This window comes from Bufo bufo, chromosome 10, assembly GCF_905171765.1.
Source record: "Bufo bufo chromosome 10, aBufBuf1.1, whole genome shotgun sequence".
Classification (NCBI taxonomy): Eukaryota; Metazoa; Chordata; class Amphibia; order Anura; family Bufonidae; genus Bufo; species Bufo bufo.
Window position 1 is genome coordinate 52,040,205 of NC_053398.1, and position 24,121 is coordinate 52,064,325.

The 24,121-nt window shown below is 49.1% G+C and overlaps 2 protein-coding genes across 4 annotated transcripts; one reads left to right on the forward strand and one right to left on the reverse strand.

The window, feature by feature from the left end:
- Positions 1 to 751: 751 nt before the first annotated feature.
- On the reverse strand, positions 752 to 7,746 carry FAU (FAU ubiquitin like and ribosomal protein S30 fusion). Of its 2 annotated transcripts, none has more exons than XM_040410719.1 (5): positions 7,656 to 7,746; positions 5,171 to 5,253; positions 1,673 to 1,817; positions 1,121 to 1,176; positions 752 to 914 (listed from the first exon to the last, which is right to left on the reverse strand). In XM_040410719.1, exons 2-5 carry the CDS (start codon positions 5,243 to 5,245, stop codon positions 789 to 791), a joined length of 402 nt encoding a protein of 133 aa, XP_040266653.1. In that variant the 5' UTR covers positions 5,246 to 5,253; positions 7,656 to 7,746; the 3' UTR covers positions 752 to 788. The 2 variants fall into 2 exon arrangements, with proteins under 2 accessions (XP_040266653.1, XP_040266654.1); XM_040410720.1 differs by lacking the exon at positions 7,656 to 7,746 and adding an exon at positions 7,510 to 7,645.
- A 42-nt stretch (positions 7,747 to 7,788) lies between these two features.
- Positions 7,789 to 23,553, forward strand: MRPL49 (mitochondrial ribosomal protein L49). 2 transcript variants are annotated; one of them, XM_040410427.1, is made up of 5 exons: positions 7,798 to 7,897; positions 9,673 to 9,716; positions 13,002 to 13,164; positions 14,378 to 14,502; positions 22,555 to 23,553. In XM_040410427.1, the coding sequence occupies exons 2-5, from the start codon at positions 9,708 to 9,710 to the stop codon at positions 22,699 to 22,701; spliced, it is 444 nt and encodes a 147-aa protein (XP_040266361.1). In that variant the 5' UTR covers positions 7,798 to 7,897; positions 9,673 to 9,707; the 3' UTR covers positions 22,702 to 23,553. The 2 variants fall into 2 exon arrangements, with proteins under 2 accessions (XP_040266360.1, XP_040266361.1); XM_040410426.1 differs by lacking the exon at positions 9,673 to 9,716 and having other exon boundaries at positions 7,789 to 7,897; positions 22,555 to 23,550.
- Positions 23,554 to 24,121: the final 568 nt, after the last annotated feature.

Sequence of the window (24,121 nt, forward strand, 5' to 3'; positions counted from 1 at the left end):
ACAGGACCTGTGCTCCGGTGTGATGACGTTTCGCAAGTCCTGCTGCTTCCACTCTAAGGTACACTCACTCCTTGCAGAGCAGCGTGTAGGTGCAAGGACCCGTGAAACATCATCACGCTGGAGCACAGGTCCTGTCCATCCATTGAATAGTGCTCACTCTCTGCTGGGCGATCAAATGGATGGTCAGATTTTTTTTTTTGCAGAAGGGAAAGTGGGAAAGGCTGTTCCAACGAGTGCTCCAAAATGGAAGTACTCATTAGTAATAGGTATCGCAACCAAGTATGGCAGTGCAGCCACAGAAATAAATGGAGTTGCAGTGCAACTCGCTGCAATCTCAGAATTGCAAAAAATTCAGAGTTTGCAGTGCAGCCCCAGCCTAACAATGTGAACACACTATTCCTGGGTGACACTCTCCGCTGCAATTCGGCAGCTCACAGCCAGGGAGGAGACAACCCCTGAGAAACACGGCCGTCTCCTCCTCCCTGTACAGATGGTATGGATTAGCATATAGGACGGGAAAGCAGTATGGGGGCACAGCGGGCAAACGGAGCAGCCCATCAGAAAAAAATAAGCGATATCACGCCTCAATATGACCTAGTGCCAGGTACTTAATATTGTAATGTCAGGACCAGTAAAAAGGTCCGCTTTAAAGGTTCTGACTTCAATATATATTTTTTTAAATCAAGACTGGGCAATTGCTTAAATTCTGCCAAGTGCATAATATATTCTATCCATAGATGACTCCACACAGGATGATGAATCTTTACATTTTTATTAACTATGTAAAATTAAGAGTTGGCATTTGGTCCCTTCTTCTTGCCAAAGGTGGGAACCACATTGACAAAACGCCTGTTGTACTGCATGCGCCTTTTTGCCCTGCCAGTCTTCTTTTTCTTCTTCTCTTGCTTGGCCACCTGCAACAAACAATATGACGACACCACTTGAAGGAATACACCCAAACACATCGGCAGCTTTGTTTTCCCCACATCTCATATGGTGCTGGATCGGCTCTCACCCCTTGACCCTGCATGGTATGGCTTAGCCTGCTGTTCAGAGACAATATGCAGCCCACACCCTAGACAACGTCAATAATCAGCCATGGTTGAATTCTAATACATACCTTTGGAGTCTGGCCTCGTACTTTTCCGGCACGAGCTAGAGAACCATGGACTTTACCTGTTGATGGAAAACATTTCCATGTTATAGGACATATATAATATAAAATGAATATAAGGAGGTAGCCCTCTAATTTAAAGGGGTTGTCTGGGATTCTGATATTGATGGCCTGTCTTCAGGATACATCATGAGTATCTGATCGGTAAGGGTCCGACTCCTAGCACCTCCCAGGATCAGCTGTATGAAGAGGCTGCAGCGCTCCAGTGATGACTGCACTCTCCTCAGCTTATCAAGCACAGCACCATACATTGTTAAGTGGCCTTCATGGGTATTAAACGCAAGTTTCATTCACTTGAATGTGACCAAGCTGCACCTAAGCCATGTGACTGGCATCACTGGCCTAGGAAGAGAATGCAGATCGGCGGAGGCCCTGGGAGTCAGACCTCCACTGAGCAGATACTGATGACCTAATCTGAGCATAGGACATCAATATCAAAATCCCAGACAACCTCTAATAAATTTGTGAGCAAGAAAAATGCAAGTGAAAAGTACAAACCTCCCAAAAGACGAGCGGCTACATCCAATGTGCTGAGTTCACACACTCCACTTTGGACTAAGGTGGCTTCATCGGAGAGAGGGGTACCAGCAAGTAGAATAACCTGGTCTTCAGAGGAAATTCCCTCAAGGGAGGAGATGTGAGCCTGAACAAAAGGAACAAGTTTGGGTTAATTGTAACTGCAGGTATGACTAGAACATACAGGTAACAATGGGCTGGTTGTGCTACTGTGTAAGGTCTGTACCTGATGTGTCCTGCACAGGAATCCCGCTCCATGTGTGCACGCGATTCCCTGTTATGGACGCTGCTCGTTTCGCAGAAGCGCATGGAAGGACTTATAATGCTGTGCATCTCAAAATGGCCTTACAGAATTAGGGCTCATGGACACAACCAAGAGCAGCAGCGTGCATATGTGACTATGGCCCCCATTTGACTCACTGGCAAGTGACCCAGCAGTAAGACATAGAGAAAGGGGATAAATCTGAATGGGACCAGCACATTAGGCTTTAAAGGTTTTCTCACCTTAGACACTTATGGCTTATCAGCAGAGTACACATCTGATAGGTGTAGGCCCCAGAGGTGGGACACGCATCTACCTCTACCACAGCAGCTCTCCATCATACCTCGTAAGGTAGCCTCTGGTCACCACATTCAGGGAGGGATTGAATGGATGGGTGGTTACAATTGTGCTGCGCTGTCCCTGTCCACTTCTATGGGAGTCATGAGAATAGCTGAGCATGCTCAGATGCTGGGGCTCCCAGTAGGGCTGCATGAATTGCATATCTAAAGATGTTATAAGGTGAGATTCTCTCTTTAAGAGTACCGTCACACTGCTGTTTTTGCACACAGATTGTCAAGCAAAAAAAGTGCATTGTGATAAAGTGCAAGTAAAGTGTATATTTGACAAATGTTCACTTTGCTTTTTCCCTGTGTGGATTTGGAGTCTTCAGCAAGTCAACTGTGTGAATGTATGTGCATTTCACCCTTTGCATCCTGCAACAAAAACTACAAGTAAGGCCTCTTTCACACTTGCGTTGTTGGGATCCGGCATGCACTTCCGTTGCCGGAGGTGCCTGCCGGATCCGTAACAACGCAAGTGTACTGAAAGCATTTGAAGACGGAACCGTCTTCCAAATGCTTTCAGTGTTACTATGGCACCCAGGACGCTATTAAAGTCCTGGTTGCCATAGTAGGAGCGGGGGAGCAGTATACTTACAGTCCGTGCGGCTCCCCGGGCGCTCCAGAATGACGTCAGAGCGCCCCATGCGCATGGATGACGTGATCACGTGATCCATGCGCATGGGGCGCCCTGACGTCACTCTGGAGCGCCCGGGGAGCCGCACGGACGGTAAGTATGCTGCTCCCCTGCTCCCCGCTACACTTACCATGGCTGTCAGGACTTTAGCGTCCCGGCAGCCATGGTAACTATTCAGAAAAAGCTAAACGTCGGGTCCGGCAATGCGCCGAAACGACGTTTAGCTTAAGGCCGGATCCGGATCAATGCCTTTCAATGGGCATTGATCCCGGATCCGGCCTTGCGGCAAGTCTTCAGGATTTTTGGCCGGAGCAAAAAGCGCAGCATGCTGCGGTATTTTCTCCGGCCAAAAAACGTTCCGTACCGGAACTGAAGACATCCTGATGCATCCTGAACGGATTACTCTCCATTCAGAATGCATTAGGATAATCCTGATCAGTATTCTTCCGGCATAGAGTCCCGACGACGGAACTCTATGCCGGAAGACAATAACGCAAGTGTGAAAGAGCCCTAAGGCCTCTTTCAGACGGGCGTTGCGGGTAAATGTGTGGGAACACGCGCTATTTTTCAGCGCGAGTGCAAAACATTGTAATTCGTTTTGTACGCATGTGAGAAAAATCGCGCATGTTTGGTACCCGAACTTCTTCACAGAAGTTCGGGCTTGGGATCGGTGTTCTGTAGATTGTATTATTTTCCCTTATAACATGGTTATAAGGGAAAATAGCATTCTGAATACAGAATGCATAGTACAATAGCGCTGGAGGGCTTAAAAAAAATTAAAAATAATTAAACTCACCTTAATCCACTTGATCGCGCTGCCCGGCATCTCCTTCTGTCTTCATCATAGCTGTGTGGAGGAACAGGACCTGTGGTGACGTCACTCCGGGTCCTGTTCCTCCACACAGCTAAGATGAAGACAGAAGGAGATGCCGGGCAGCGCGATCAAGTGGATTACGGTGAGTTGTTTTTTTTTTAACCCCTCCAGCGCTATTTGACTGCATTCTGTATTCAGAATGCTATTATTTTCCCTTATAACCATGTTGTAAGGGAAAATAATAATGATCGGGTCTCCATCCCGATAGTCTCCTAGCAACCGAGCGTGAAAATCGCACCGCATCCGCACTTGCTTGCGATTTTCACGCAACCCCATTCATTTCTATGGGGCCTGCATTACGTGAAAAACGCAGAATATAGAGCATGCTGCGATTTTCACGCAACGCACAAGTGATGCGTGAATATCACCGCTCGTGTGCACAGCCCCATAGAAATGAATAGGTCGGTATTCAGTGCGGGTGCAATGCGTTCAACTCACGCATCGCATCCGCGCGGAATACTCGCCCGTGTGAAAGGGGCCCAAGGCCTCTTTCACACGACCGTATGGCTTTCAGTGTTTTGCGGGCCGTTTTATCCGGATCAGTTTCGTTTTTTCCGTATGGCATATACAGTAATTACATAGAAAAAATTGGACTGGGCATAACATTTTCAATAGATGGTTCCGCAAAAAACGGAACGGATACGGAAGACATACGTATGCATTTCCGTATACGTGTTCTTTTTTTGCAGATCTATTGACTTGAATGGAGCCACGGAACGTGATTTGCGGGCAATAGGACACATTCTATCTTTCAGCGGAACGGAATGCATACGAAGTACATTCCGTTTTTTTTTGCGGAACCAATGAAATTAATGGTTCTGTATACGGAACGCAAAAAACAGCCTGGGGAAGGGGGGGGTTGCTTTTTAAGGGGGGGGGGGGGGGCGCGGACGGTCGTGTGAAAGAGGCCTAACAACCTGCTTGTGGTGCGGCTACACTGAGAAATCCGCACAAAAATCTGTTTGCAAATTGTTTTCAAACCTGTACCTACAGCTGGAATCACAGTTTGGGCCTTTTTTTTTTATTAATTCCAAAGCCACATGTAAATGGGAAAAAAAAAAAAGTATAACAGAGGGGGCTCATGCACACGAATGTATTTTCTTTCCATGTCCATTCCTTTTGCGGAACCATTCATTTCAATGGGTACACAAAAAAAATAAAAAATAAACATGTCCTATATATTGTCTGCATTACAGACAAGGATGGGACTGTTCTATTAGGGGCCAGCTGTTCCGTTCCGCAAAATACTGAATGCACACGGACGTCATCCATATTTTTTGCAGATCCGTGTGCATGAGCCCAAAGACTGAGAAGTTTCCCATTGCTAGGACCTATACGGAGACAAATCTGACAGGTCTTCAGCTCTTACCTTGATCTGGGCAACAGTCTCCTGGCCAGAGACCTCAAGGGTGTGCAGACTCTGAGCTCTCAAAAAAAGCTGCATGGTTTCAGCTGCAACAAGGGAAAAGGAACATCAAGATCAAAGTCAGACAGCAACTGGAGCTTACATGGTACTTCATCGATAACGCCATAGTATTCCAACATATACAGGCAGGGGACGAGCTGATTAAAGGGAACCTGTCACCAGGATTTTGTGTAGAGCGCTGAGGACATGGGTTGCTAGATGGCCGCTAGCACATCTGCAATACCCAGTCCCCATAGCTCTGTGTGCTTTTATTGTGTTAAAAAAACGTTTTGATCCATATGCAAATGAACCTGAGATGAGTCCTGTGTCCGGAGATGAGTCCAATTTTCTGAGCGCAGCACCGCCCCGCGTCCTCGGAATCTCCTCCTTGCTGGCGTCAGAGCTGGAGCGCCGAAAACTCACGATGCGCGAGCTAGCGCATGCGCAGTGTCGGCATTATGTTCATTCCCTGTGCTGGCATCAGCACAGGGAACGAACTACGCATGCGCTAGCTCGCGCATCGCGGTGCTGGGCTCCTTTCCGCTGGACTCATCTCCGGACACAGGACTCATATCAGGTTCATTTGCATATGGATCAAAACGGTTTTTTAACACAATAAAAGCACACAGAGCTATGGGGACTGGGTATTGCGGATGTGCTAGCGGCCATCTAGCAGCCCATGTCCCCAGCTCTATGCACAAAATCCTGGTGACAGGTTCCCTTTAAAGAGGCTACCCCATGAAAGTGATAACTATGAGATCACAAGTAATGAGACCGCTGGGACTTCCTGCAATCCCAAGAACAAAGGGTCCTGAGCCTCTAAATGGAGCAATAGTCTGCATGTTGGTTCAGTTGTATGGGGCTCCATCAATCTTATAGTAATGAATTGCACAAAAGGCACTACCTACTGGTCCATCCTGAGAAGAGATTACCCCTCCCCCATCAGGATCTTAGAGAGCCCCAGTGGTCAGATATTTTAGGGAGCCCCAGTGACCAACTATGCCATGTCTGTAGGACAGGTGGTAAATAGTCCTGATATTCGTGGACTGTGGCTCCCCTCTTGGGTACAGGGAGAAAGCTGTCTATCAGGAGCCAGCACCACAAGGCTGGAGTGACCAGGTCACCTAATGGCTGATGGACACCTTCAGGCTATGTTCACATGACAGATTGTTAAAAAAAATCTGTCTACAAAAACCAGCAGGTAAATGTGCCTTTTTCTTAAACCTGTGGGTGTTTTCTTCAATACAGAACTGCCTTTTCACCTTGTGGTTTTTGGCGCAGATTAGTACCGAACGGCATCTCCCATTAAAAATGAATGGCAAGTGTCAAAATGCACTAAGGACCCTTTCAGACGAGCGACTGGCACCCTCCCGACTTGCAGTGCAAGTATGCGGCAGCACCTGTCCTGACCTCCCAGCACTGACGGGTCCACATTGCATCATGTTGGATTTATAATGCTATGTAACCCTTAGAGGTCTAGAATGTATTAGATGACACTGACATAATGCTGTCAGTGTTATCCAATACATTACAGAACTGTAAGGGTTACATAGCATCATGAATCAATATAATGCTATGTGACCCCGGCAGTGCTGGGAGGTCAGGACAGTCGCTGCGAGTCCGGAGAATGCAACTTGATCGCCTGAAAGGGGCCTTAGTGCTTTTTGACACTTGCCATTCATTTCAATGGGAGATTCAGCCGATAGGGCATGTTGCTTTTCCCCATACGTGCCGCTTCTCATTGAGGTGAATGGGAGACTGTTTTGAAGCATTTTAGAGCCCAAAAACAAGTCAGATGCCCATGTAACGTGTACAGACATGGCATAGCTGGTCACTGGGGCTCCCTAAAATATCTGACCACTGGGGCTCCCTAAGATCCTGATGGGGGAGGGGTAATCTCTTCGGATGGACCAGTAGGTAGTGCCTTTTGCGCAATTCATTACTATAAGATAACCCCACTGGCACATGTTAGTTACTCTCAGACAAGCCGCTCCCCCACCTCTTGCTCAGGACACATGCATGCTTGGCCAAGCTGAGCACGTGTATGTCCCCCAGACACAAGTCACACTACAACCCTCAGCATTACACTAGACCAATGGCCCCCACATCAATAGAGGGTCTTCTATAGCCTTGTACTGTCCCAGGAGTCTGCAGGTTGGACACATGCAATGTATGAGCAGGTTTCTAATAAACCCCTGTTCAGACGTGGTGGTAACAGCAGAGGAAACCGCAGAACGAGGAGGGTTCATCCACTGGACACAGACCAGCCTCCGCTCTACACGGCAGCCCCCGGGGACACGCACGATCACCGCACACGTGTGGCGGATCCCGGCGGAGATGGAGAAGAGCAGTCCCCGCCCGCAGCCGCTAAGCCCGCCGGAGCCCGCCTCACCCCGGCTACACGGAGCCCTCCCGGCCAGTAAACCCCCTCCAAGCCCTGATCCCTCACCGGCCGCTCCGCGTCTCGCAAAATGGAGGAAAGGAAAGAGGAGGAGGAAGGAGCGCGCACGTATCTTAAAGGCAAAACGTGGGCGCGCACGTACCCCCCGTGTGACGTCGAGCTTTGACGTTGACCGCCATGTTGGTACACCTACTGAAACGGAAGCTGGGGTTGACGGTCGGGAAAAGATGGCTGCCCCCATGTTGAGAAGGACGGCGTTAGGAGTCCTCAGTGCATTCACCAAGCTGCAGGTAGCGGATTAGCCGGGTTATGAGAAGCGTGTACTTCTATAAGGACTATTACCTGCAGTAATACACGGGTAGTGCTGCACATAAGGAGAAAAGATCTCTTTTCTAGGACCCCCCCCCCCCCCCCCCCCCCATTTCTCCGCTGTCAGCGTTTAACCCTATGAAGGTTTTTCCGTTTACATTTTTCACTCCCTACTTTTCTGGGGCCATAACTTTTTTTAACCTTCTGTTAATGTAGCCGTACGAAGACTTGTTTTTTGGATGACAAGTTGTAGGGATCGACCGATATTGATTTTTTAGGGCCGATACCGATAATTTGTGAACTTTCAGGCCGATAGCCGATAATTTATACCGATATTCTGGGAATTTTTATTTTTGAGAAAAAAAAAAATTCCTACACAAATCTGCTGAAAATTAATATGTTTATTGTTAATGTGTATTTTTTTTGTTTATTGTTAATGTGTGTTTTTTTTTATAAATCTTTTTCATTTATACTTAATATTTTTGTGTTTTTTTTTTACTAACTTTTAACCCCCTTAGGGACTAGAACCCTTGTCCTATTCCCCCTGATAGATCTCTATCAGGGTGAATAGGATCTCACACTGTCCCTGCTGCTCTGTGCATAGTGCACACAGCAGCATGGAGCTGAACATGGCAGCCAGGGCTTCAATAGCTTCCTGGCTGCCATGGTAACCGATCGGAGCCCCAGGCTTTCACAGCTGGGGCTCCGATCGGAGGAGCAGGGGAGAGGGGATCCTGTGGCCACTGCCACCAATGATTAATACTGGGGGGGGGGGGGGGGGGGGGCGCACTGCGCCACCAATGTTTTTACTATTGGCCGGGATGGGGGTGGGGGGCGCACTGCGCCACCAATGTTTTTACTATTGGCCGGGATTGGGATGGGGGTGGGGGGCGCACTGCGCCACCAATGATTAATACTGGGGGGCTTGGGGGGGCGCACTGCGCCACCAATGAAGATAAGTCTATCGATCATTCATATACAGGAGGCGGGAGCTGGCTGCAGAATCACATAGAATCCCGACCTCTATCAGCGGTAGCTGCGATCTGCGGCACCTGAGGAGTTAACTACCGCGGACCGCAGCTATTGCTCATAGAGGTCGGGAGCCGGCTATGTGATTCTGCAGCCAGCTCCTGCCTCCTGTATATATGAATGAATGAAAGGCTTATCTTCATTGGTGGCGCAGCGGCCACAGCCCCTCCCCTCCTCTTATGTTCTATCCCCTCATTGGCGGCAGCAGCAGCACAGGGGGAGGAGACACGGCTTCCTTCTCCCCTGTGCTGCGGAGGGAACACAGAGAGTGCTGTCAGCAGCGCGTTCTGTGTTCCCCATACGTTATCGGTATATCGGCAAAATAGATGCCGATAACGTTCAAAATCCTCAATATCGGCCGATAATATCGGCCAAACCGATAATCGGTCGATCCCTAACAAGTTGCACTTTCTAAGGCTAGGGCTACACGATGACGTGTGTCGCACGATAATCTTTATAATGATAGTCTATGGTGTCGCGCTGCAACATGCGACTCAACAGTCGCAGAACAATCCGTTTTGGATGGGTTGTTTGCGACACCATAGACTATCATTATAAAAATTTTCGCGCTACATTACTGCGACAAAATGTTGTCGTGTAGCCCTAGCCTAATTCCACCATTTAATATTTCATACGATGTAGTCGGGAGGTGGAAACAAATTCCAAGGGGGGTGAAATTGGAGAAAAACACAATTCTGCAACTGTTTTATGGGTTTTGTTTTTACAGTGTTCCCTATACGATAAAACTGAGCAGTTACTTTCATGCTCCAGGTTAGTACAATTATGGCGATACCGCATATGTATAGTTTTTATGCTGGAAAAAAACAAAAAAAATATATATATTTATCGTCATATTCTGTAAATTGTATGGAGCTTTTTCAGGGCTAATTTTTTTGCAGGACGATCTGTACTTCTCTACAATAAATAGAAATCAGCCCACGCTTACTAGTAGGCCCCTATCACTTGTTGTGGGTACTGGTGCTGATATCAGGATGCCAGTTTTAATATTAAAGAGGTTCTGCACTTTGTTTAAACTGATGATCTAACCTCTGGATAGCTCATCAGCTTCTGATCGGCAGAGATCCGACACCAGGGACACCCCGCCGATCAGCTGTTTGAGAAGGCAGCAGCGCCGCGGCCTTCTCGCTGTTTTCCGCTGGCACAGTGACGTCACGACTAGTATCAACTAGCGTGGGCGGGACTAAGCTCTGTTCACTTGAATGGAGCTTAACCCCGTCCAGGCCAGCTGATACTAGTCGTGACGTCACTGGGCCTGCGGTAAACAGTGAGAAGGCTACGGCGCTCCTGGAGCGCCGCTGCCTTCTCAAACAGCTGGTCGGTGGGGGTCCCGGGTGTCAGACCCCCGCTGATCAGATGCTGATGATCTATCCAGAGGATAGATCATCAGTTTAAACAAACTGCAGAACCCCTTTAAGTTGTGTGATTTGATCTGTACTTTTCATTGATAACATTTTGGGGTGTGTAATGGCTTTTTGATCACTTCTTACTTTATATTTTTTGTGGGAAAAGAAGCAACCAAAAAAACGCAAATCAGCCATTTTGACTTTGTATCTCCATTTCACCATTTTTCGTATGGGATATTTTTATATTTTAACAGTATGGCCATTATGTGTATTTTCAATGTTTTTTATTTTCATTTTGGGGAAAGGAGGGTGATTAGAATTTTTATATATTTGTATTTTTAAAAAACGTTTTTTTTTTTTACACTTTTTATCGTTCGGGAACTATAACAAGCAATTATTAGATTGTGTCTTTCGTATACTCCAATGAGTCTATGGGAATTATCCTGTGTGCCTATGGAGCCCAGCCACAGGCAGGAGCTCCATAGGAACTAATGTACAACAGTCTCCTGTCACACAGGAGGACAGGGGCTGCCGCACACACAGTCCGGCTCCGGACAACATATGGAAGCATGCACTTCCTGGTTTTAAGGCGTTCAGATGCCGTGGTCACGTTTGACCACAGCATCTTAAAGGGTTAAAAGTCTGCAACCGGCATTACCGCTGGTCGTGGACATTAGCCTCGGGTGTTGGCTGTATGAAACAGCAGGCACCCAGTGGCTATGGCGCCAACTATGCTCGTGAGCGGGAGCTTTCTTTTAAAGTTCTGTACATACACGGAGCTGGTCGGGAAGGGGTTAAAGCTGTCCTGAAATACATTGTCAGGACTGCGGTGCATGCGCACAGGACTCCTCTACATATGGCAGAACAGCACAGTGGTCCGGACTGTGATGACAGTAGGAACATAGAAAGTGGTGATCTGGACTCCTTACCTGCAGTATTACTTTAGATCAGGGGCCACATGCGGCCCTTGATACCATTCTGTGCGGCCCCAAGCATTTGGTAATAGATGTATGGCCATTTGCTGGGAGTACTAGAAGTGTAACTAGACATTTATAGTATATACTGTATGTTCAATATGCCATAAAAATAGTATTTCAGTTGGTAATACGCCTTTAAGGTTTTTTTTTTCCGGCCCTTGGAATTGGTTCAGGCTGATAATGTGGCCCCCAACCAGAAAACCTGAAAAAGCTCTGCACCCCCGCTTTAGATAATAGTCCAAAATCAGAGTGATAGATCCCCCTTAGGCGTCTTTCACACGAGCGTGGCGGATTGGCTCCGGATGCGTTCAGGGAAACTCGCACCATTTTGCAAGCAAGTTCAGTCAGTTTTGTCTGCGATTGCGTTCAGTTATTCAGTTTATTCCGCGCGGGTGCAATGCGCTTTGATGCGTTTTTCACGCGTGTGATAAAAAACTGAAGGTTTACAAACAACATCTCTTAGCAACCATCAGTGAAAAACGCATTTCATCCGCACTTGTTTCCGGATGCAATGCGTTTTTAACTGAAGCCCCATTCACTTCCATTCACTTCTATGGGGCCAGGGCTGAGTGAAAAACGCAGAATATAGAACATGCTGCGTTTTTCACGCAACGCAGAACTGATGTGTGAAAAAAACGCTCCTGTACACAGACCCATAAAAAATGAATGGGTCGGGATTCGGTGCGGGTGCTATTCGTTCACATCACGCATTGTACCCGCGTGGAAAACTCGCTCGTGTAAAAGGGGCCTTAAAAGGAGTCTGTCACCAACTTCAGTCATGGCCGGCTGTTAATACCACATTGTAGGTCACACACCGATAACACATAGTACCTTATTTTGCCTCTTCTGTGGCTGCAGTTTTCCAAAAATGAAGTTTAAACCATATGCAAATGGAGTTTGCTGCTCCAAGTGCCCAGGGCCCCCTAGCGTTACTCGGCGAAAACTGCTCCCCTGTACGGCAGTTGGCGTTCCCAGTATCCATGTGCCTGTCTGGCACAGCTTGCACATTCTGTGTACAATACCCACTGTGGGCAGCGGCATCATACAGCCTAAGGCCTCATGCACAGGGCAAATTGCGGTCTCCAATACACAACATCCGTGCGGATTCCGCAGACAGATCCAGACCCATTCAACTTGAATGGGTCCGTGATCCGTCCGCACTGCTAAAAAATAGAACATGTTCTACTATTTTTGTGGTGCGGAGGCATGGAGAGAACCCCCACGGAAGCCCTCCATAGGGCAGGGGTCGGCAACCTTTTTTTTTACGTAGTGCCGATTTAAAAAAGAAATAAATAAAAATCAATGCTGAAGCGCTCGCTGTGCCGGGCCATACGGGAAAGTAATAGGACACAAATATGTGACATAAGCCAGGCACGTACCAGCTACGTTCTGTGCGGTGCAGATTTCAAGAAGGGATTGGGCTCCATTCACATGACATTTTCCCTTTACAGGAAAATCAACCAGAAGGACGCCATCCATTCTTCTGGGTGACTGTATTGCAGCAGACTACACTTCTCTGCTCCGCGATGCCTCCTCTGGGTCCACATGGCTCTATGGATGCATTCAGCATTTATGTCTCGGGAGGATCTCCCAATGCACACCATCTTTTGGTTTGACAGATTTCTTAATTTCACCATACAGACGAATGACTAAGAATAGGTACTTACCTTTTACGTACATTTTTATTGTTATCATTATTTCTTTTTTTATTGAAGCGGTCGTGCAGTGGGTCGGCTGCCAGCGCAACATCCCCGTACCCAGGTATTATAGAATCTCATGAAGAGTTTCATTTTGTGGAGCGTCTCATACCACCCACACGAGTGCCCCAACCACCAAAGCATACAGGAGTAACCCCATCTGGATGGATCCCCCCTAAAGGTTTGTGTACAGCAGTTTACAATGAGGATGCATCGTCTTGGCTAGATCACTATATGGTTGACTGGGTGAAAATGACTCTCCTGCCACACCTGTTCCTCAGGATAGGTCATTAATATCATATAGGTGGGGTCCAACACCCAGCAACCCCAGCTGTTTGGGCAGCTGCAAAAGGAGCCCACTGTGTAGTGGCCGTGATGGGGTACCGCAGCTCAGCCGCACCGCAGTACACTGGTGCTGGAAACTACTCAGAGTACGGAGCCTTCTGATTCTGCTCCATACGCTGTATAGTGGGGGTGCCGAGTGTCGGACCACCACGATCTAATACTAATGACCTATTCTGACGAGCGGTCATTAATATCTGAAGCTTGGGGGTTGTATGAAAGTAGAAAAATATATATATCTACTCTTCTTTTTTTTTTTTTTTTTTTTTTTATGGAATCAGTGCTACTCGAGTGCGGGGGAACGAACATGAGATCCACACAAATTTCGGTGCGGATTTATGTGCATTTGTGCATCATATCCATACCAAAATCCACAATTTCTTAGTGTTTTTTGATGCGGTTTGGCCGCAGATCTCGCCCTTCATTGGAAATCCGCAGTATAAAACAGCAAACATCATTTGGAAATCCGCATGACAGGTCAATTTCCGGACAGAAAAATCTGCAACGTGTACTTGAGATTTGTGTAATCTCATATACTATGCTGGTACTGTTGTACGCTGCGGTTTTTCCAGACTGAAATCCGCGTGCAAAAACAGGCCTCATGCAGACGTCCGTGGAACACGGTCCATGAGATACCAGACCGGCATTGCAGCAGCGCACGGCGTCATTGGCTGCTATCTCACAGACCATGTTCCACGGACGTCTGCATGAGGCTTTCTAGGTACTGCTGCAGGGGAAATGCATATGGACAGGTGCAGTTTCCCCTAGGTGTTTTGGAAGTCAGCCCCACTGCGGTCAGCTGTGCTGTAATTAAATGGGGTTGTTCGATTTTGAAAAAATGCTGCAGTTATTATAAAATAAAAAACGACACCTCTGCCAAAGTAGTGTAGATGCTCCAGTGGTCCCGAGCATGGTCCCTGAATGACTGCCATCCACACCACTTTGATCATATGCGCTGGATTAGTGGAGGGCTGAAGAGGGGAGTAATGTGGATTTTTTTTAAAAAATTTAGTAACACTTGTTATTTGCGTCTTGTGTTCTAAAAAAACCAGACACCCCGCCAGATCTTCCATACATTGTGAGGCGCTCCCGGATGCACAATATTCCAGTGTACAAGGACATCACCCATGGTAATCGGCACATGACAGTTATCCGGAAGATTGAAGGAGACATATGGGTGAGTGAAGTTGTCTGAATCGTGTCCCATTATTGCATGTACAGGGGCTGTGCGGGTCACTAAATACCGCTAGGCCACGATCGCCCTGGAGAACTGCTTCTAGCCATTGAATTCAATAGCCCTGCCAATTAAGACAATGGGAGGCTGATTTTGCGCAGGAGCCCAGTGGCTTTTTGGTGCTAAATCCACATCAAATTCTGCCAGCAAAGGAACTGTGTGCATGGTCCCTAACTCTCTTTTTGCCATAGGTGGGGGTTCTAGTAGTCAGACCCCCCCCCCCCCCAATCAGACCGTTATGGTAGGAAACCCCTACGGCTGTAAGAAATATACACTTCAGTTGTAAGGTAATAATGGATAGATCAGGGCCCTGTAAAGAGAAGAGGACTTACCTGCTTCCCAGCGCTGGCTCCCCGTGCCTTCTCCTCCAGGGCTGTGTTGCTCCACTGGGATATCTCGCTATAAACATCCTGTTTGACTTCGCCGCAGCCAATCACTGACCGCAGCAGAGACCAGATCCCCTTGTGTGTTCTGTCCACCCAGGCGCATGCTGGACGTAGCTGAGAGGTGCTCCCATAGAAATGAATAAAGTGGTGGCACGATTTTCCGACCAGCTACTCCGTCCATTTCAGGGAGGCTCCACGGGGTGCATAGCCACCGTTCTCATAATACATGGGGGGTCCCAGCAGGATTCCCACCAATCTGATAATTATCCCCCATCCACAGGATAGGAGATAACGTTCTACAACCAGAATACCCCTTTAATGAAAATAGCCAAGCATGCTTACTTGGCTATTTTCAGAAGTCCTATAGCAGTCAATGGAGGTGCTCAAAATGACATCTTTCTCGCCCATATTCATTGGGGGACACAGAGACCGTGGTATAGCTATGTCCTCTAGGAGGCGCTGACACTAGTAAAAGCTGTTAGCTCCTCCCCTGGCAGCTATACCCCCTCCAGCCTGGAGAGAGCTTCAGTTTTTTCTAGTGTCAATAGGAGGCAAGACCTCCCTGCTCTGCAGGGTTGCTCCTTAAGATTTTTTATTTTAGTGGTCGCCTAGCCTCCCTGTTCTCCCGGGGGAGCACGCCAGTGTTGATCCGCCACGCTGCCTCCTCCCGCACAAGAAGACAAGGTGGACCAGGGCAGCCTCGCTCCCCTGCATCCCGCCAACAGAAGGGTCACCCATCCAAGTCCCTCTTCCAGCGTCCTGCCACTACGGTGCCAGTAGCTGAAGGGGTGACCCTGCTGGAGAAGAGGAAGGGTGACGATGGCGGCAGAAGGGAGGATGAAGATGAGGTGAGTACACTGGACCAGGTAAGTATTAACCCTCTTCCCCCTCCTTCTTGGCATAGTTTTCAAGGGTTAACTGAGGGGGACACAGCAAGGCACAAGGCTGCCAGGAGCATTTAGTTCTAGTACACAAAGACCCCTAAGGCAGTCCCTCTTACTCCCCCCCCCCCCCCCCCCCCTCCTCCTCCCCTAGGTCGACGGCTTCCCAGCTTATAGGGGGTTAATAACTATGGCCTCTGGGGAGAATCTCTGCTCACTCAGTGGGAGAGAGAGGAGCGCAGCGGCTCCCACTCCCCGCTACCCAGCACCATATTCTGCCCCTTTCGGGAGCGGGTGCCAAGCGAGCGGCTCCGAAAGGGTTAAATGCCAGCACGACCATATCGCGGACGCCTTGTGCGCCGCTGATATTTTTTAGGGCATGGGGGACTCCGGCTGCGGGGGTGGCTACGTCTGCCCGACTCCGGGTTCCAGCGGCAGATGGCAGCGTCTGTTCCTTCCCGGGTGTGGGCGATTCGCGCGGAAGCAGGATGCTCCGCTCCAGCCCCCTTTTTTCGCCCGGCCGTCCGGCAGTGTTCCCGGTCGGCCGTGTATTAACTTAGGCCCGGCTTGCGGCATACTATGCCGCAACTTCATCACCTGGTGGGAGGGCGGGTGGCGCGAATTCTTCCCGCCTAGCTGTTCACTCACCCAGAAGCCAGCTGAGTGCCGCCTCTGGTCTCAGGCACTTTTAACCCTTCCTGGCCAGCCATTTCTTTTAGGCCGACGCCTGGTCATCAAGGGGTTAGATAAACAGTGCAGTTCTTATTATTCAAGGATTAACCCTTCCCACCACTTATCCAGTCAAATAAAAAAAAAATAGAACATTTAATACGAGCCACCTTCGCAAAACAGGGACCCCTGAAGGATTCCCAATACGCCCTCCGGGGCCTTTGGCTGACAATCCTCCACCTGCGCAATCAAGGAGGATCTCTGACATTCCCAATCCACTCTCCTGGGTCGTTGGTTGATGATTCTCCACCTGCGCAATCCAGTGGAGAACCTCTGGAAGTCCCAATCCACCCTTCTGGGTCATTGGTTGATGATTCTCCACCTGCGCAATTCATCAGAGGACCTCAGACATTCCCAATCCACGCTTCTGGGTCGTTGGTTGATAATTTTCCACCTGCGCAATTCAATAGAGGACCTCTGACATTCCCAATCCACCCTCCCGGGTCGTTTGGTTGATAATTCTCCACCTGCGCAATCCGGTGGACGGACCTTTAGAAGTTCCCACTCCACCCCCTGGGTAGTTTGGTTGATAAGTCCCCACCTGCGCAGTCCGCAACTGTCAGGGGCGAGATTCTGAGGGGTAGACCTGCGCGCAAGCGGATCACAGCAGGACATCTTTCTCCTCGAATATCTCCGCACCCCCACCCTTCCTCCCTGGGCCACGCTCAGACACACCCTCCCTCCCCGGAGAGAGTCAGTCTGAGGGGGGGGGGGGGGGGAATCATTGATTCAGGCCCTGACATGAATCCGAAGCAGTCTCTCATGATTGCGTCTAGGGTGGCCAGCAGTACTTGTCGTATGCATTGTCCCCTGCCAAGGTGGCCTAAGTACAGTACAATAACATTGGTATCGGTGCCGGGCATATACATGCCCCCTTCTGTAGGTGGCGGAATTGCATCTCCACTGGGTTCAGTACCTGCCGTATGCATTAGCCCCTTCCATAGGTGGCGCGATTACGTTTTCACTGGTTACATTGTGTGCGGTATGCAACCACCCCTTACTTAGGTGCAATAATTGCACTCCCACGGGGTACAGGACTCCCCATATGCACTAGTTCCTGCCGTGGGCATTAACCCCCTTTCATAGGTGGAGTATTCCCTACCACTGGCTTAAGTACTTGCCGTATGCATTCCGCCTTCCTTAGGTAGAGTAATTGCACTACCATTGCATACGATCCCGACTGTCGCGCTATCCCTTTCCATGGGTGGAGTGTTGCACTTCACCGTGCTTCCTGTTGCATTAACCCCTTCCGCAAGTAATCCACTAGCGGGGAATAACTAGACATCTTGGTATGCTGCAATTCAACTACGCCACGGTTCTAGGTGCCTTCGCTTATTTCACAAGGGGGCGTGGCAACAGTCGGTACCCGCGGGTGCCCGGTACTCTTACTCTAGTGGTATACGGGCGCCGCCAGTGGATACGGTGGCAAATCCTTCTTTCTTTTGGGGCGGGATTTGGACGTGCTTATAACATCCTCTGTCTTCTCAGGGGGTTGCCTAGCATCACTTATGTGTCCCAGAGACCCCCCATCTCCATGGGCCTCCACCATTCCTGTCGGTCATGATATTGTCCGCTTCAATGCGCAGTGCGTACACCATTGCACATATATGGTGAGTACGTTTCAGCGAGTCAAGTGTTCACTGACTCTGTATTCTCTACCCACCACTCCTCCTTCTCTAGGAAAGTGCTTATGCTGGCACTCTCCACAGGTGCAGCTTTGTCGCTAATGCTAGAGTTCGTAGTCGCTGCAGTGGGACATCCCCCTCTGTTAGGGGTCCTACCCTGACGCTAGCTTTGGCAGTTGCTCCTGTTCAGCGCCCTTCCAGGTAGAGTTTTTAAGTTAGCTCTACTTCTCTGGGGCAGTATGGTACTTGGCTTCTACGGATAGTCTTAGGCCTCCCCCTCAGTTTTGCGCTGACTACTATTGTGGGAGTGGTATTTGCGTTACCACTACATACTTCGGTTCTTACTGCACAGCTCATTCGTCAGGTGGTGGACTCTTCTAGCACAGAATATGGTGGTCTCTGCTGGTGGCCCCCTCCTCTGCTGTGGTATGGGGCTAGCGATACAGTGTGACTCCCCTTGCCTGACCTCCTCCTCAGGCGGAGTTTTTTTTGCACAGCCACTTAATCCTTGGCTACTTCTGTATAGCGCCGGTCTCAGATGGGGAATGGGCTTTAGACCTAGCCTATTCTTCTCCTGTCTTTTTCTTCCTCTGGCTCATGGTTCATAGCCACCCGCAAGCCTTAGTAGCTCCTACGTTACTACCTTTCTCTCATCTGCATTTGCACGGGGTATTCTTTTTGTGGCGCTCCGTTCCCGACTGGTGGGCTGTGGCGCCCACCACATCCCTCCTTCTACAGGGATTCCTTCCATTGGTCCCGGGTGTGCTAACTGTATCTACACGAAAGTTTCCCACCTTTCTCTCCCGAGCAAGAGATCTGGAAACATGCGGCGTGGACGCCCTGATATCTCCTTCACAGGAGTTCTCCCTCCTTACGTGTTTTCCCCCCGCCCCCTCCTACCCAGGGTTCTACGGAGGATCAGGCTGGAGGGCATTCCGACAATCCTAATCGCTCCGGATTGGCCCCGTCACGCGTGGTACGCTGACCTCGTTCTCCTTTTAGGAGACGTCCCTTGGTCACTGCCACTCAGAGACGACCTTCTTTCTCAGGGTCCGGTCTTACATCAGCATTTAAGGTCTTTTTGTTTAACGGCGTGGCTATTGAATCCGCCATTCTGACGCGGAGAGGGTTTTTTCGACGGACGTCATGCGCACTATGATTCAGGCCAGGAAGCCTGCATCATCCAGGATCTATTATAGGACCTGGAGGTCCTTCCTGGGCTTCTGTGGAAGCCGGGACATCCTCTCACAGTTTTTTTTCTCTCCCCATGGTCCTATCCTTTCTACAATCAGGGTTGGACCTTGGTTTAGCCCTTAGTTCCTTGATGGGTCAGGTGTTGGCGCTTCTATCCTAGGGGACACAGCTTTCCAGCGCCCCCTGGTGCCATGGAAACCTTCCTTCAGGGAGTGGCACATAGGGTTCCTCCGTACCGTCCTTTACCACCTTGGGATCTGAATATAGTTCTCTCAGCGCTACAGACTTCTCCCTTTGAGCCCTTGCTGGAGATCTCTCTCCGACTCCTGTCCTGGAAGGTAGTTTTTTCTTGTGGCTATCACATCCATCAGACAGGTGTCCCCGGTGGGGGCGCTCTTTTGCAGAGAACCCTTCCTGGGTCTTCACAAGGATAAGGCGGTTCTTCGGCCCATTTCTTCTTCTCCCGAAGGTGGTCTCTGACTTCCATATCAATGAAGAAATTGTCCTTCCTTCACTGTCCCTCTCCTTCCCACCCTAGGGAAGGGAGTTACATCATTGGACGTTGTCAGGACTCTGATTATTATTTGGCAGCCTCCTGTCCCTTCCGGCGCACGGAACCCCTTTTGTCATCCGGAGGGTCCTCGCAAGGGATTGGCGGCCTGCAAGGTGGCAATTGCACATTGGATTCGGTCTGCTAGTGCCAAAGCATACCGCGCCCGGAACAGGGTTCCGCCCTTAGGTGTCATGGCTCACTCCACCAGTGCGGTGGGCGCTTCTTCGGCTCAGAGGATTATGCTTCGGTCGCACAGCTGTGCAAGGCGGCTACGTGTCCTCCGTACACACATTCACGAATTCTACCAGGTGCATACTTATGCTTCGGCGGACGCTGCCTTGGGCCGCATGGTCTTGCAGACGGCAGTTTCTTAGATGCCTGCAGGGACGCTTAGTTCCATGGGTCTGTGGTTTTTCCCTCCCTGTGGACTGCTTTTGGACGTCCCACGGTTCCTGTGTCCCCAATGAATATGGGCGAGAACAGGAGATTTTTGTATAACTTACCAGTAAAATCTTTCTCGCTCTTCATTGGGGGACACAGCACCCACCCAGTATTGTTGTTCGGCCACAGTTGCGGCAGTGTTGGTTAGAACCCCGTTGTTGGTTCCTTGGCATTGTAGGTGTTCCATATTTTTTCGTTGGTTAACTTGCCTCTCCTACTGCTTGTACACAAACTGAAGCTCTCTCTCCAGGCTGGAGGGGGTATAGCTGCCAGGGGAGGAGCTAACAGCTTTATCTAGTGTCAATGCCACCTAGAGTAGTGGTCCCAACCTTTTTTGCACCAAGGACCAGTTTCATGCAAGACCATTTTTCCAGGGACCGGGTGGGGGAGGGGGGGGGGGGGGGTTCTGGGGTGGGGCTTAGGGGGTGGTAGTCGGCACTGACTCACGCGCATAACAAAACACAAGGTGCATATTAAAATATATAACTACTATATAAACTGACTAGGGTCTCTGCTGCACTGTACCGTATTTTTCGCCCTATAAGATGCACCTAGGTCAGTGGTGGCGAACCTATGGCACGGGTGCCAGAGGCGGCACTCAGAGCCCTCTCTGTGGGCACCCGCACCCTGGAAAAAGTCTATGGTGTACCAATATGTCTTAGAGTTTTCCTGCTATTCTACAGCCCAAGACGCACTATGAACAGCACAGACAGCGCATTGAATGTAGGCAGGATATTATAGCTAAATTATATCGAAGATATACTATATTGGTATTCAGGTTAAATTGCTGTGTTGGCACTTTGCGATAAAAAAGTGGGTTTTGGGTTGCAGTTTGGGCACTCAGCCTCTAAAAGGTTCGCCATCACTGACCTAGGTTTTAGAGTAGAACAATAAGAAAATAAATATTTTTCATTACACCTCAGGTCAGACCCCCAATGCCTCAGATCAACCCCCCAACCTTTAGCCATCTATCAGTCCCCATGTCAGCCATAAGCCCCCCCCCATGTCAGCCATAAGGCCCCCCCATGTCAGCCATAAGCCCCCCCCATGTCAGCCATAAGCCCCCCCCCATGTCAGCCATAAGCCCCCCCATGTCAGCCATAAGCCCCCCCATGTCAGCCATAAGCCCCCCCATGTCAGCCATAAGCCCCCCCCCATGTCAGCCATAAGCCCCCCCCCATGTCAGCCATAAGCCCCCCCCCATGTCAGCCATAAGCCCCCCCCATGTCAGCCATAAGCCCCCCCCCATGTCAGCCATAAGCCCCCCCCCATGTCAGCCATAAGCCCCCCCCATGTCAGCCATAAGCCCCCCCCCATGTCAGCCATAAGCCCCCCCCCATGTCAGCCATAAGCCCCCCCCCATGTCAGCCATAAGCCCCCCCCCATATCAGCCATAAGCCCCCCCCCCATGTCAGCCATAAGCCCCCCCCATGTCAGCCATAAGCCCCCCCCCCCATGTCAGCCATAAGCCCCCCCCCATGTCAGCCATCAGCCATATGTCAGCCATCAGCCCTTATGTCAGCGCAAATAAATTAAAAAAACATTACCTCTCCCGCTCCTGGTCACCATCGCGATCCTCTTCTTCCTGCTGTGTATCGCGGCGCACAGTGTGAGGTCACAGAGTGACCTCACGCTGTGCGCAGCCCTGCACAGCCGATAGCCGAGCCGAGGACCAGGAAGCGGTGAGTACAGATCCTTCACCGCTTCCTGGTCCTCCTGTACTAATGAAGCGCTTCCATAATTAGTACCGCGATAAAGACGGCCCTTCCCGGCGGTTGGGGACCGCTGTCCTAGAGGACATAGCTATACCTACGGTTCCTGTGTCCCCCAATGAAGAGCAAGAAAGAGATTTTACTGGTAAGTTATACAAAAATCTTCTTTTTTATAACTGGAATACCCCTTTAAGTCCCATAATAGTAATTGGATAGAGCCGTGTATGCATGGCCACCTCAGCATTCACTGTAGCATATGATTTTGATGTAGGTGTGGGTCCCAGAGGTGGGCAGACACTAGTCACTTATCCTGTGAATATGCCATAAATGTTAAGATGGGACAATCTGTTTAAGGGGTTAAAAAAAAAACACATGCCGTGCTGTCACCAATAGGTAGTTGCTATCATGTTTGATTTGTGTGAATAATCCACAGATCCTGACTAATCGTGGTCTTCTCTTCTCCACCCTCTTAAGGCTCTGGAAGCAGAAGTACAGGAATTCCTGACCAATCTAACAGGAAGGACACCAGCAACTCAGGTCAATGAGGTCAACCATTCAATCCGGATTAAAGGCTATTATGATAAGGAACTACAAACATGGCTGGCCGAAAAGGGTTTTTGAAACTATTGGAACGGAAAGTACAGAGACTGTGGTCACAATGATTAAAGACTGTTATATTCCAAAATGTCTTGTTTTGCTAATATTAAGAAAAATAAAATGGTGTTGGTGGATGTTATATGGATCCTAGACCTCTTTAACAAAACCTTCTAAAATATTGTTTTGTTACTTTCAGATACACTATATGACACCTACATTTTTAGGAGGACTATGTGAGTGGCACTAATTTTAACAGACCCTACTATATAGGCAAGGATGAGCAATTACAGATAGGGACACTTAACCCTTTTCTGCTCATTGCCATATTCTTACATTGCTGAGTGTAACGAGTTAACGCACAGCACCATAATAGTACACCACTGTGATGTGTGGGCTCAGGAGCTGAGCCAGCGCTATCACTTGCGGGTGCCAGCTGCATTATACCCTGTTAGAACTGCTTAACCCTTTAGATCAGGGGTCAGCAACCTTCGGCACTCCAGCTGCTGTGAAACTACAACTCCCAGCATGCACACTTGCTTGGCTGTTCTTTTATCTCCCATAGAAGTGCATGGAGCATGCCGGGAGTTGTAGTTTCAGAACAAATGGAGTGGCGGAGGTTGCTGATCCCTGCTTTAGATAATGTTGGCAGTGACAAGTTACCATTGAAATCAGTGAGAGAATAGAACGATTGGAACCTGTGTATCGGCGCTGTCAGCAGGGATGCAGTACAAGGTAAGTATTGGTAAAAAAAAAACAGATGATAATTTATTTCAGGTCAACGTGTTTCAAGGGCGGAACGCCCCCTACATCAGGACAATGATACAAATAACCGACAATCAGTGATTTTTAAAAGCATTTTTGGCACGCAGGCCAGAGGGTGGGAGGGGAGGGGGAACCGTCATGGGTGTGTTACTACATAATTCAGTATGTTAATGGTCTAATAAAACTGTGGATATTTACATACATAAAGCACATTTGTTTTGTTTTTATTTATACTTTGGCTCGGCAGTATGCGCATAATGTCTAACCCGATCTTGTGTATCGCTCATTCTGTAGGAGGCAATACAATCCGCTGTGTGCAGGAGTCCTATAGTTGCTGGACTTGTATCCAGTGCTTGTTTCAAAGGTTACTGTGTTGCGGGAGGCTATATGCAAAGAATCAGAGCTCACAGCTCAATGGCCGTTCTAGTTTGGTGGTGGAAGCGCTAGGTTTTTATTTCACCGGCGGGAGCGAGTGGCTCTCTGATGATGGGGCCGGTACCCAGCAGCTTTTACTCCGTGTGGGGGAAAAAAATAGGGTAAGGTTTCTGGACCATGGAGGAATTATGTAAGATTTAATGTATAAATATAGCGGCATCGGTGGGTAAGTGGGACGGACCTACATATGGATGTGGCGGAGGTGAACTTCGGCGTCAGGTATATGTTCTATATAAGGGCAGTTTGT